General features: G+C 36.9%; 1 protein-coding gene across 3 annotated transcripts in view; it reads left to right on the top strand.

Moving 5' to 3' along the window:
* The window catches only part of LOC105053252 (DExH-box ATP-dependent RNA helicase DExH3), a 29,113-nt gene extending 18,277 nt beyond the window's left edge, over positions 1–10,836 (top strand). Inside the window, exons 12-20 of one of the 3 annotated variants that reach the window (XM_029267062.2) lie at positions 3,889–4,092; positions 5,794–5,863; positions 5,986–6,134; positions 6,761–7,069; positions 7,160–7,219; positions 8,697–8,849; positions 8,946–9,056; positions 9,906–10,444; positions 10,524–10,684. In XM_029267062.2, coding sequence (XP_029122895.2) covers positions 3,889–4,092; positions 5,794–5,863; positions 5,986–6,134; positions 6,761–7,069; positions 7,160–7,219; positions 8,697–8,849; positions 8,946–9,056; positions 9,906–10,409 — 1,560 coding nt within the window. In that variant the 3' untranslated portion in view covers positions 10,410–10,444; positions 10,524–10,684. Of the gene's footprint in view, positions 1–3,888; positions 4,093–5,793; positions 5,864–5,985; positions 6,135–6,760; positions 7,070–7,159; positions 7,220–8,696; positions 8,850–8,945; positions 9,057–9,905 lie in introns of all 3 variants that reach the window. The other 2 variants (XM_010934348.4, XM_019853424.3) reach the window with 2 other exon arrangements.
* The last annotated feature ends 1,658 nt before the right edge of the window (positions 10,837–12,494 follow it).

The raw sequence follows: 12,494 nt of genomic DNA, 5'->3' as shown, positions 1-12,494 counted from the left end.
ATTTTATTTAATTAGACAGAGGTCAATGATCCTTCCCCCCAACCAATCTCCCAAATTTGCATTTACCAGATTTGTTATACTTTGGAGATCTTGAAAAGGTCATATGGGATAGGATAGTTACCGGATTGTTCTTGGGTTTCAGCTGATGTGGGATTTTAACTCAACAAGTATCCAACCTATCATCTATGTTCATAGGGAAATGAATGTCCATGATTATTTAAAAGTTTCTGCTTCTTACTCAATTATCGATCACCTTGTGGACTTTTTCCTGCTTCCTTTAAAAATTCACATCCTTCGAATTTTCCAAATAGATCTTTCCTATCAGGTGTGTTCATATTTTATTATAAATTTACATTTAACAATATGAATAGGAAGAAGAGAGAAAATAAAATTGTGTTTAAAAATTTCATGGGAGAGGACAAGAAAAAAGGAGAGGATGGACCATAATTTTCCTCAAAGCCTGTATGAATATAATTTTCCTTTCTGTATTTTAATTTTTTTCCATTATTTATTTCATTGGTTTTTGTGTTGTTTCAATTAGAGAACTCCAAGATTGTCATATTTTCCTTCTTCCTTGGTTCTTAGAGAATGCATCCAAAAACTAAAAATAATAAACTGAAAGTTCAATCTTTCACATCATCATGGTAGAAAATATTTGAGATTGTCAATAAAAAATCATTACCACTAGTCACATTAGCTTTTGCTCCTACATGTCTCCCTTTTTTGGCTTTTCTTAAAAATCTTCTTGTGTGAAATGAGATGATTGTTCCCTCAAAAAAAAAAAAAAAAAGGAAAAAGAATGAGATGACTGTTTCATATATAATTTAATGAAGGAAATAGTTGTGTTTTTGTTTTTGCCTCCCAAGGTAAAGTCCCAGCTCCACCCATATCACAAGATATATTTTTCTCTGACATTTCCATTATTTTGCTGCTTAATTTGATCTAGCATTTATCGTTTCAAGTTAATCATTTTCTAATTTTGTTAATGACTAGTTTCACATTCACTACTTGTCTATACTTTGAAACATTTTCTAGAATCTTTTGTTTGTTTTGACACTAATCTTACCGATCTAGTGGTGAAATAGCATGGCATGTCTTATATTAAGATAAAAAGAGGATAGTAGAGTTGATAAAATCCACGATTTGGATGAGAACATTAAGTAGGGACAATCTACGTATAAGCATTGAGTTTAACATCCTTGAGAAAAAAACTCAAAATCTTGAAGTAAACAAAGATGCTTTTAATTTTCATCAATCTCCTTGGGAATTACCAAACCAATCTTCCTTAATATGTAGGGTATATACTATATATGCTAGTAATAGTTGCACAAAAACAGCCTGACATGCCTGTGTATTTTTCAGATGGTTGATTTGACTAAACTAATATTAATAGTCAACCAACCTTTTGATGACAAGAAACCAAGTCCAATCATAAAATATTTAGTTCGTAATCTAGACCACATGCTTGGTTTTGAAAAATATTCATCTCATTAGTGCACTCCGAAATCATGCATAATCAAGATTGAAGTGCTAAACCTAAAGCCCTATCTAGATACTGCGAGGTTTCAATACCATTATATTGTTGCTGTAAAGGTTTAGATTTAGACTTTAGAGGCTTTTATCAAGGATTTTGCTTTGGTAATTGGTACATATTCATTTTTCAAAAATCTCTTGAGATATTAAATCCCAGCCATCTAATTGTAGAAGCACAACTTGGTGAGCTAATATAGCAACTGGTTCATCCTGTCACAAAAGTCCAAAGCTCTTCTAGCTCTGTCCTTGATCCCCTAATCTCACTATCTACCAATCTCACTCTCTCTAGATCTCAATGATCGTTATCCATTATGGCTAGAATAAAATGTTCATAATCTTTTATCGAGGTGGGAGAAAGCCAACAATAATAGTTGTCCATGTGATTGGGACATCTAGCAGGCTAGCAGCTATGGTTGACAGTTTGAAATCATCAACAAGGTAGAGGAAACAAATAGATAAGAAAGATCTGGCAGCAACACAAGCAAAAGAGAGGGAGGGAGCAACGGGGTTGCTCTAGGATTGGGAGAAGTGAAGGCACAAAAACACACACACAGAGAAGGGGGGAGAGAGAGGTGGGGACACAACGGGACAAGTTCAAGAACCCCCAGGGTTTAGAGGAAACTTGTGGGTATAGCTTAGGACATGTTTGGAATCACTTTTGTTTCTTGTTTTCTATTTTTTAAAACAAAATCATAGAAACCGAGAGTCCGAGATAAAAAAATATGTTGAGTGCTATTGTTTTTGTTTTCTATTTTTCAAAAGTTTGCATGTTTATTTTCTGGCAGTGGTGTGTAAAACTATGTCTTTGACACAAGTTATCTGATTTAAATTTAACATAATAAATAATGAACTAAATTAAATGCATTGTCATTCTCAACCTATTGTTGCTCTTAGTTTATAGCATATGTACAAACAGGACCACCACACTTCATACAAATAGTTTGCTTAATTTCATCAACAAGATTAAGCAACATTTTCAGTAAAAGGATCTTGCTTGTTTGATATCAAATGAGGAGCACGGTGGTCACAGCTGATATCATTTTCAGTAGGTTATCTGGCACGCAGTCATGAAAAATTTCTGGTTGAGCAGCATACTATGGTCAAAGCTCCTAGTTCTCTAGGTTGTCAGTTCAGGTCGAAAAGTGAAGAAAGTGAATTTTGCATAAAGAATCCGCTGTTGATTTTATTGATTTTTTATTTATTTATTTTTATCTTTGCTGTGTGATACACATTTAGGGTTTTTGAGATGATGTTTCCCTGGATCTAAGGACAAGTGATACACAGAATAGAATGCCTGATACGTGTTTACTGAATGCCTGATGCACATATTTGAGTATGTGATACAACATTTGTTTAGACTGTTGCCCATCCATACCTAGATCTTGGGGCAAATTCGTTGTGTATCCCAAAATGCGTCTCATTCTGCAAAAAAGGAAAAAATCTGATCTTTTCTTGCAAAATTGATAATTAAGTGGATTTTTTATGCAAAATCCACTAGAAGAAATTGATCCAAAATTTTAATGAAGTCAATGGCCAAGGTAAACAACGTTACTTGTTTTTGAATGTATCAGTTGTGTCTGAAATGGAGTCGATAAAGGCATTCTTTATATGACTGTATGTACTTTCAGCTTGACTTCTTAGTAACATAGCTTTCAGAGTTCTTGCAGACGTGGATATTGAACACTGTTTACCATGTAGTATCTCATGCTTAATTGAAGTACTTGTATTTGTATATGCAAGCCCTGTATCCTTCATTGTGGATGAATTTTCTTTTCTGCTTCACTTTTCTCCCTAGTGCTTCTCAGTCAGTTGGAACTTCCACCAATCCTCTGACATCTTCATGTGGTTCTTTCGGTTTCATTTTACTCTCAGGCCCCTTGCCTCCAATGTAAACCTTCTTTCTCTGGCCATGTTAGCATTAAACAATCTTGGATACTTCTTTGCATTTACACTTCGTTACCCCACTTTGGAATTCCATGATGTTATCAGTTGTTTTTCCTATTTATTCATCCATTTCAAAACTCTCCATCTTTTCGACCTTCACCATATGCATAATTATACGTGTATGTACCGGAGCTTGTGAAGGTGATCATGCAGACAAGTATAAGGACTACATTGTTTGAAACTTTGAATAACAGTAATATTATCAAGAAATTCTTTTTCTAGTTAATTCTGAGAAGCTTTTTGTCTTTCTATCGTGCTATGTGTCATTAAAGCATGTGGAGGTCAAATATCTTGGCAATTTGAATCTTAATGTACGGCTCATGTCCCAGATGCATATCATGCCCCGAGTATACAGCTTATATTAACTATGTAATGGTTGTTTTTTTCCCTTGCTCTCCCTGATGAGTGCAGAGAAGAGGTAGAGCCGGCCGTGTGCAACCTGGAGAATGCTATCATCTCTATCCTAGATGTGTATATGATGCCTTTCCAGAATATCAGCTTCCGGAGCTTCTAAGAACTCCTCTGAATTCCTTATGCTTGCAAATAAAAAGTTTGCAGCTTGGTACGATTGGAGAATTCTTGTCAGCTGCTATGCAGCCTCCAGAACCCCTGGCTGTAAGTATTATTAGTTTATTACACATTTAGTGGACACTGCTTACTGGTCAGTTCATGTCCTCTGGTTTTTCTCTTGCATATATTTAGATGATAGTTCTAAGCTCATAACATGCTATGATTTAACAGAACTACTAGTTAGGAATATATATATATGGAAGGATTAAGGTCTGAATCCAATCAACTTGATAATGGAGATTCTAAATTGAGAATCCATACCGTTGATCATGATCTACATTATAAAAATTATCAAGAAACCAAAAAAAAAATAATGTCCTTGGAAGCCTCTTACCAAAGACATGATATGTAATAGTGTGTGGCAAACTACATCATAGGCATGCAAATTAAAAATCAACACCATTGATCACAGTCCACATATCATAAAATATGTATATACCAAAATTCAAAAGATTTCCATACTTCCAAACTATAAATCATGCAAAACATAATATCGAGCCATTAAAACAATATTTTTTGGACCTCTTGATGCATAGGCAAATGACATTCAAAAGACATGACTTCTGGTTTCTAAGTATTTTTTTTGATGTAGATCATAATCAATAGTGTGGATCCTTCATATGAAGTATTGTTGATTTTGGGTTGGGAGGATTGAGATCTCAATCCTTTTTGAAGGAGAATAGGCCAACTGTATGTCAATTATATACATAATTTTTGCTGTATCCGAGAGTACCAGCATAGCTGATCTTGTTTTTTCCTACAATCTCAATCAAGGTTTGCAGAAGTCTCCGTACTAGACCATAATAGGCCCGAACCGACATGGCAAAAAAAAATGGGAGAGAGGGAGAATTGGGGGGAGAGAGAGATATGGGGGAATGGAGGGAAGAAAAGGGAGGTCGCGGAGACACCGGTCGTAGAGGCCTTCGGAGGGCTGTCAAGCCTTTAGAGCTCCACCCTCCTTTGAAGAAACAAAAATAGAAAGAGAGATATAGAGAGAGATGAAGTCAGCAATAGGATTACCGACTTCACTATACATCACAAAAAAAAAAAAACACAATGAAACAAAAGTGGGTCGCCACTGTTTCGACCTAACAGAGGCCATGGGAGGGGGTCGGAATCCGACTGTTCGGGGGCCTCGGCGGCCACAATCGGCCTCCCTATCATCTTCCCCTCCCATTTTTCTCCCTCTCTCTCTATCTATTTTCATCTTTTCGGAGGAGGATGGAGCTCCGGAGGCCTTGGCGGCCTTCTAGCAGCCTCAATGGGCTATTGACGGCCACCGTCAGCCTTTCCCTCTCCTTCCCTCCCCTCTCTCTCTCTTCATCTCTGCTCTCTTCCTTTGTTTTCGCCGGTGTTCCGAGTCGAATGCCCGAACTGCACTGGTAGGCTGCTAGTACGGTTCAGGGCAGTTCGGCGAACCACTTAATAGATACATACATATTTCTGTGCATAAAGTAAGACAGTTCATAAGTGTGTACTTGCAAGCGGTCAAGTTGCTGTCCTTTTTTTAGGGGCCAGACCGCAGCTCAAGTGATGTTGTATTGGTTGTAATCTGGTTGGTCTGCCTTATAGAAGTTATGCTTTTTAAGGGAAAGAGAGAGTGGAATTGTGAAGGAACAAGGGATTGATACGTTACATCGACAAACTACACCTAGTTGCTTTCCTGCTTTTCGTCAACCACTTGCTGATCTCTCTCTCTAAACCATTTTAGTGCACACATGAACTTGAAAACTTGAATCTATGCAGGTCCAAAATGCAGTGGAGTTACTGAAGATGATTGGAGCATTAGATGAGAAGGAAAACCTTACAAATCTTGGTATGTTTGCTAATATGTTGCAGAATGCCTGAATCATTTCTTCATATATTTTGCCCATCTTGTAAATTGCCAGATGCTAGATTTTTCTAAATTTGCTTTTAATTTGCTTTTGCTCTGTATAGGGCGATATCTTGCAGTGCTTCCAGTTGATCCAAAGCTAGGGAAGATGCTGATCATGGGTGCTGTCTTTCGTTGCTTTGATCCAGTTCTAACAATTGTGTCTGGACTAAGTGTCCGAGACCCTTTCCTCTTACCTCAAGACAAGAAGGATGTAAGTGCTTATCTTTGTAGTTAGGCTAAAAAGTGGAAAAGAAAAGATTTTTGAGTTCCCACATATTTCTTTTAAGGTACTAATGTGACTGGTTCTTGGAAGTTGGAACTATTGAATGAGTGATGCGAGTATATGCCATGGTCACAAATCGTCGTGGGACATCCCATAAGACACTGAGGTGGGATACCATCCTGATCAGAATGGGATCGTCCTGCCATTGACCCAGCATCCTGAAGGGCTCATCTTGGGACACAATTAATCCCAAGTGTCAGGATGAGGAAGATGGTGGCACGTCCTGTTAACATAGGAAAATTGGGATAGCTCTATCCCATAGGATTTAAAACCTTGGTATATGCATTGTCTATGTTTATGTCATTCCTCTTCGTTCTCGATTAAACACTTTCATTTTTTTCAACTTTTTGAATCATTAAGACAATTTTTAACTCTTCAATTGTCGTCATCCTCATTGATTAATCACTTCTACCACTAGCATCGCTAAAACATTTTTTTAATTATCTATCCATTTTTTCTCTACAGCTTATTGGGAGCAGACATATGGTTGTTTAGATAAACTCTCTAGGCCAGAATGGTTGATTGACAGTTTGGCTATTTATTTTCATGTTCAGTTGGCAGGAACAGCAAAAACAAGATTTGCTGCAAAAGACTACAGTGATCATATGGCTCTGGTCCGTGCATATGAAGGATGGAAAGATGCAGATAGAGAAGGGTCTGCTTATGAGTATTGTTGGAGAAATTTTCTTTCGGTCCAAACTCTTCAGGCTATCCATTCCCTTCGAAAACAATTCAATTTTATTTTAAAAGATGCTGGTTTATTAGATGCTGATCCCAGCACCAATAATAACTTGAGCCATAATCAGTCACTGGTTCGTGCTATTATATGCTCTGGCCTCTTTCCAGGAATAGCATCTGTTGTGGTAAGGATTGACATATTAGGTGCTTACATCAAAATTTGCTATGTACCATACGTACCTGATTTATTTTAATATGAGTTCCATTTTGTGTAGCACAGGGAGAAGTCTATGTCTTTCAAAACAATGGATGATGGCCAGGTTCTACTTTATGCTGTAAGTGCAGATTCCTGGCTTGACCTTTCTTTTCCTTTCATTTTGCTGGTCTTTGTCATTACTTGAAAGAAAATATTCTACACAGGCAGTGAACATTCTTTTCTTTTCTTGGTCTGGAATCTAGAGAACTTCTCATATTTAATTTGAGAAGCTAGAAGGAAATCCCTAGATCCATAGAGACCATAGCCATCTAATATGGTTTGGTGGGTCTAATGAATCATGGTGTAATGCATTAAACTCAAGATCAGTTCCCAGCTTGGCATCAACTCTGAACGGTTGGTGCCAAATTTGCGACTATGGCACCTTGGGCAAGAGATGGGCCTGTCATGAAACCTAGAAGTCTTGTCTGCAAATATAATTCTAACATTATTTTTTGAAGGGTTCAAGATTACAGAAAGTGATCTCTTTTTGAGTGAGCTTTCGCCATGGGAAAAAGTGCACAAGTTTCCGGCATGGTGCTTGTGGACTGGCAGAGGAGGATGGTTAATGACAATGATATGTGGTTGGGTGATGATGCCTTTAATGAAGTGTGCTGGGGTTTTGCAGAATTGGTGGCTGTGGGGCTGAGAATAAGAAGAGCAAGGGAGAGTAGCTACAGAAAAGTCCTCAGCAAACATTCCTCAGAAGAGGGAGAAATGCTAATAGGGAGAAACAGAAACGATCATTTTTCAAAAAAAAACTTTCAGTTTCTAGAAAATTGACAGTATCTATATGACTACTTCCTAGTGCAAAGAAATGGTAGTACTATAGGGCTTCCCTGGTTTTTTCAATTTCCTAATTTCTCTTTCATGAACACACTGATTTTGAGGGGTTGTCTTTTTCTAAAATTGCCATACCAATCACTTTACATATAGTGCCATGCTGCGTGCAACCTACACTTTACTGTATAGCCATGCTTTGAAGATTGGTAGGTGGTCCCATGTCATTGGAATTACAGCATAGTTTTTCTATTGATCTCTTCGGAGGATCAACTCAGAAGGTCAAGGTCGAAAGGAAGATATTTTGACATGGGTGACTAGAGGGTGCTCAGTTTTCACCGGTCATTTCATTTACAATTGAGGTTGATGTTTTTGTTTTCGCACTCACATCTAGCCAATAAGCAGTAGTATCAAAATTCTGTAATGTAGTCCATGTCTCAAATATGGTTCTGCATTCATCACAGATGTAGATACTCCACAAAGAAATTTCACATAAATTACATCAGGATGCAAAAAAAATACGGTAAGCGTCATTACTCATATGTATGTATAATGTGTATATTTGCACCTTCCCCACTGATCCTGGACAGTTTGTGAAACATTGTACATACTGTTGATTATATAATCACAATCTGTACAAGGATGGTTGTGTTTGAACTGATTTAACATACACAAAAAATTTTTCCAAGTTGAAAACTGGATATTAGTTCTTTTCCTTTTAATGTTCCTCACACGTTGATTCAGCATTCAATGTATTCCTGATCTCTGTTTTTTTTCAGAACTCTGTAAATGCAAAGTACCAGACCATCCCCTACCCATGGTTGATGTTTGGTGAGAAAGTCAAAGTCAATACTGTCTTTATTCGGGACTCTACTGGTGTATCTGATTCCATACTGATCCTATTTGGTGGCATTCTTATTAAGGGAGACACGGTAATATTCTTTCTGCATCATTCTTTTATATCATCTGTTTACTGCCTTAGTATGCTAATATCGGGGGTAAACTCCAATGTGGCTTATGATATTTAGGCTGGGCACCTGAAGATGTTGGATGGCTACCTCGACTTCTTCATGGATCCAAGTTTGGCAGAATGCTATTGGAACATTAAGGAAGAACTTCATAAACTTATTCAGAAGAAGGTAAAGTCAGTGCTGAACCAAAAGCTAGTTTTGTATAACCTACCATATTCCCTTAAAGGAAAAGAAGGATGTAATGTCATTTACAGTCACAGTTAGGCATTTGGCATTTCTAAATGTTTTGGCTTGGGGATTTTCTAAAATAAAGAAACATGTATTTGAAGAACATGTGGATAATCCCCAGAAAGTTTGAGTAGGGAGGGGGAACCAAAATATCATTAGAATTGTGAAGAATGATATATGTAATGAAATTTTTATATTGAATTATCTATGCATGCATATATACCAGAACGGGAGAAAGTCGACTGCAAAAATCATCTGTAAGAACAATAACAGATAATATCATCAATCAGTAGCAAGGCAAAAGTGTAATTTTTGTAAATAATTAAATGATAATTTAATAATAGTTCATCCAAGGTTTTCAATCCCATGGGATGGGGCTGTTCCGATTTTCTTATGGAATGGGATGCGGCGTCGTCCCGTCCTGTCCCGACACTTGAGGTAGAGGATATCTCAAGATGTTCCAATCGGGATGCTAGGATATTAGCAGGACCATCTTGTCCTGACATATGAGATGGTATCCTGTCTTGGTGTCCCATGGGATGCCCCACTAGAATCTAAATCCCTTGAGTTCATCAATTCATGAACTTTATGGAATAGTTTGTGAATGAGTTAACTTGAGGAATTATTTGGAGAAGTAATTGAACGGCAAAAAAAATTAGGGTAATTTGGGAGATTTTTGATAATCTGGAGAATAATGTGACTGTCATTGCATCATATATCCAGCTAATGGCTCCATTTAGGTATATCGATTCCTTATGATCTTGACTGGTGATACCCTTGTTAATGCAGCTTCAAGACCCCAACATAGATATCCACAAGGAAGGCAAGTACCTAATGCTTGCTGCGCAGGAGCTAGTCACAGGTGATCTATGCGAAGGAAGGTTTGTTTTCGGCCGTGAAACAAAGAGGGCCAAGTTTAGCAGCAACGACAGTACCAGCAGCAATGACAGTAACAGGAGAAATGTTGTGAAGGCTGGGACAAACCCAAAGAACTTGCTACAGACTTTGTTGATGAGGGCAGGCCACAGGCCTCCAAAATACAAGACAAAGCACCTCAAAACCAATGAGTTCAGAGCGATAGTAGAGTTCAAAGGGATGCAGTTTGTGGGTAAGCCCAAGAAGAACAAGCAGCTTGCAGAGAGGGATGCTGCCATAGAGGCATTGGGATGGTTGACACACACTTCTGATAACAGCCACCAGGATGCTGATGATGACTCCCCTCCTGATATAACCGATAACATGCTGAAACTCCTCAATGGGCGAAGGCGACGGTCAAAGCATCGTTCAAGTTGATAATGATGCCTCATGAGGATCCTGTTATGGTGTCGGTAATATTGCTTGTGGCAATGTGTAGGCAATACGTAGAATTTATGTCTCTACCTGATTGCCCTACGCAATTTCTTGCAGCTGCCATCGCGAAGAGATGATGATGAGACTGGCATCATCCACACTGTAGGTTCAGGTGGTAGAGGTGGATCAGAGCTCCAAAAGAAGAGGGGCAATTTTGATGCACAAGTCAACTTCTAGGAGAAGATTTATTTTATAGCAGTGTCAATGCAGGATGTGGCATGTTGTTTTAGAATATGTTCACCAATGTAAAGTTTATGTCATAGTTAATATTTATTTTAATTTATTTTATTTTATCACCTTACAAAAAAAATAGGTGAAGACACCTAGTAAAAATTATTCCTTGATATAATGATCAGTGGTTATTTACCTATTGACTGAGCTAATTTGTGTTGGACTGTACTGGTATTAAATTTTATTTATTTTATTTCATGTTTTTTCTGTATGATCATCAAAGCTTGCTGCTGTTTAATTTAGTACATGTGGATATAACATTCTTCGGTGCTACTGTTGTGATTTAATACAGCCCACATGTTAATATGACCTTACATGAATACAGAGAAATGAAGAGATCCTACTTGGCATTTATGTGAGCTGATTTCTCCATTTGTTTCCTTTAAATATAAAAACATGACATTGTGGTTGTGTAGGCCTGGTACATAACATGATGCATCATAATGATCCAAGCACAAATCATAATGGGTATGTATTAGGTGTTTGTTTAATTGTATCATAAATATATAATGCAAGAAAATGAATCCATAAACATCTCATTATGATCTCCACACCCCAGCCCAAACAAAAGAAAAAAGGTAAAAAGAAAAGCATTTCATTCCATTATCACATATGAAAGTATGTAGGAATATGCTCCTCTTTTAATATAGTTAATATTGAAACTAGTTTAGAACACATGGTTCACAGGCAAAGGATCATTCTAAGAAAAGATTACATGATGTATAGAATAATAAAAACAAAGTTTTCCACATTTCTTGGGCATAATATTTAAGGGATCATGATACGTAGACTTTTTGTTGGAATCCTCATAGAGTTGTAAAAACCTGGTCGGTGTATCTGTTTTTTTTCCCTTAAAATATGGGCAGATAAAAAATAATATAGAGGTGGATCAATGTTAAAGCCAGCCGCATCAGGCTAGCCTCAGTGCCTTTCCTATTTTATGCTCGTTGATATATATAAAAATCTTAGTAAATTATGGTTTTAGAGTTCATTAATTAATCCATGTACTAGTCTTGCGGCATTCATCTTAGATTTTGATTTCATTCAATTGTCAATTATCTACTTCATCCCAATATAATCTTTCTTCCATATTGGCATAAATGAAAAGGATCAAAAATTTGAGAATGATAAATACTCTCTATTTAGAATATTTTGATGCTGCAACTATGCATATATATGTATTGGCGGAGCTAATCACTAGTTGGTCTATTTTTGAAAACCAATCCAGTAAATAACTGAAAAGGTAAACTTACAAGCGATATATTGTCTTCTTCTTCTTATATTAATATTATTAATATTAGTAATAATTTTTAGTATTACTAGGGATATTAATATTTTTAATTTCACTATTCTTACTAAAACATTATCGGTTTCAATTAATTTACCTTGTTATTAATGAAAGAAACCCTGGTGTGGATTAATTGGAGGGTTATTCTATAGTGCTCTTTTATTATTTTTTATAAAAAAAGATGGAAAAAATTTTAACCATCCATTGGTAGAGATAGTTAAGATAATTTTTTTTAACATGATAAAAAATCGATTATTATTCTTTTTTTTCTAAAGATATTCCTTTTTCATCACTGCTCATTGTCCGCATGGCCTCATCTGACTCAACCGCTCCCTTTCTCCTCTCTTTCTCCGTCTTCAACCCTGTCTCTCCTCCTCCATTTTCAACCCGCCCCTCCTCTTTTCCATCTTCAACTTGCCCTTTCTCCTCCTTCTCTCCTGCATCTTCATATCATTCTCCTTCTCTATCTTCAACCCATCCCTCTTCCTCCTCCCCTCCTTGATCTTCAA

This window comes from Elaeis guineensis, chromosome 10, assembly GCF_000442705.2.
Source record: "Elaeis guineensis isolate ETL-2024a chromosome 10, EG11, whole genome shotgun sequence".
Lineage (NCBI taxonomy): Eukaryota > Viridiplantae > Streptophyta > Magnoliopsida > Arecales > Arecaceae > Elaeis > Elaeis guineensis.
Note: the sequence above shows the minus strand (reverse complement) of the source record. Positions and strands in the feature narration are given on the sequence as shown.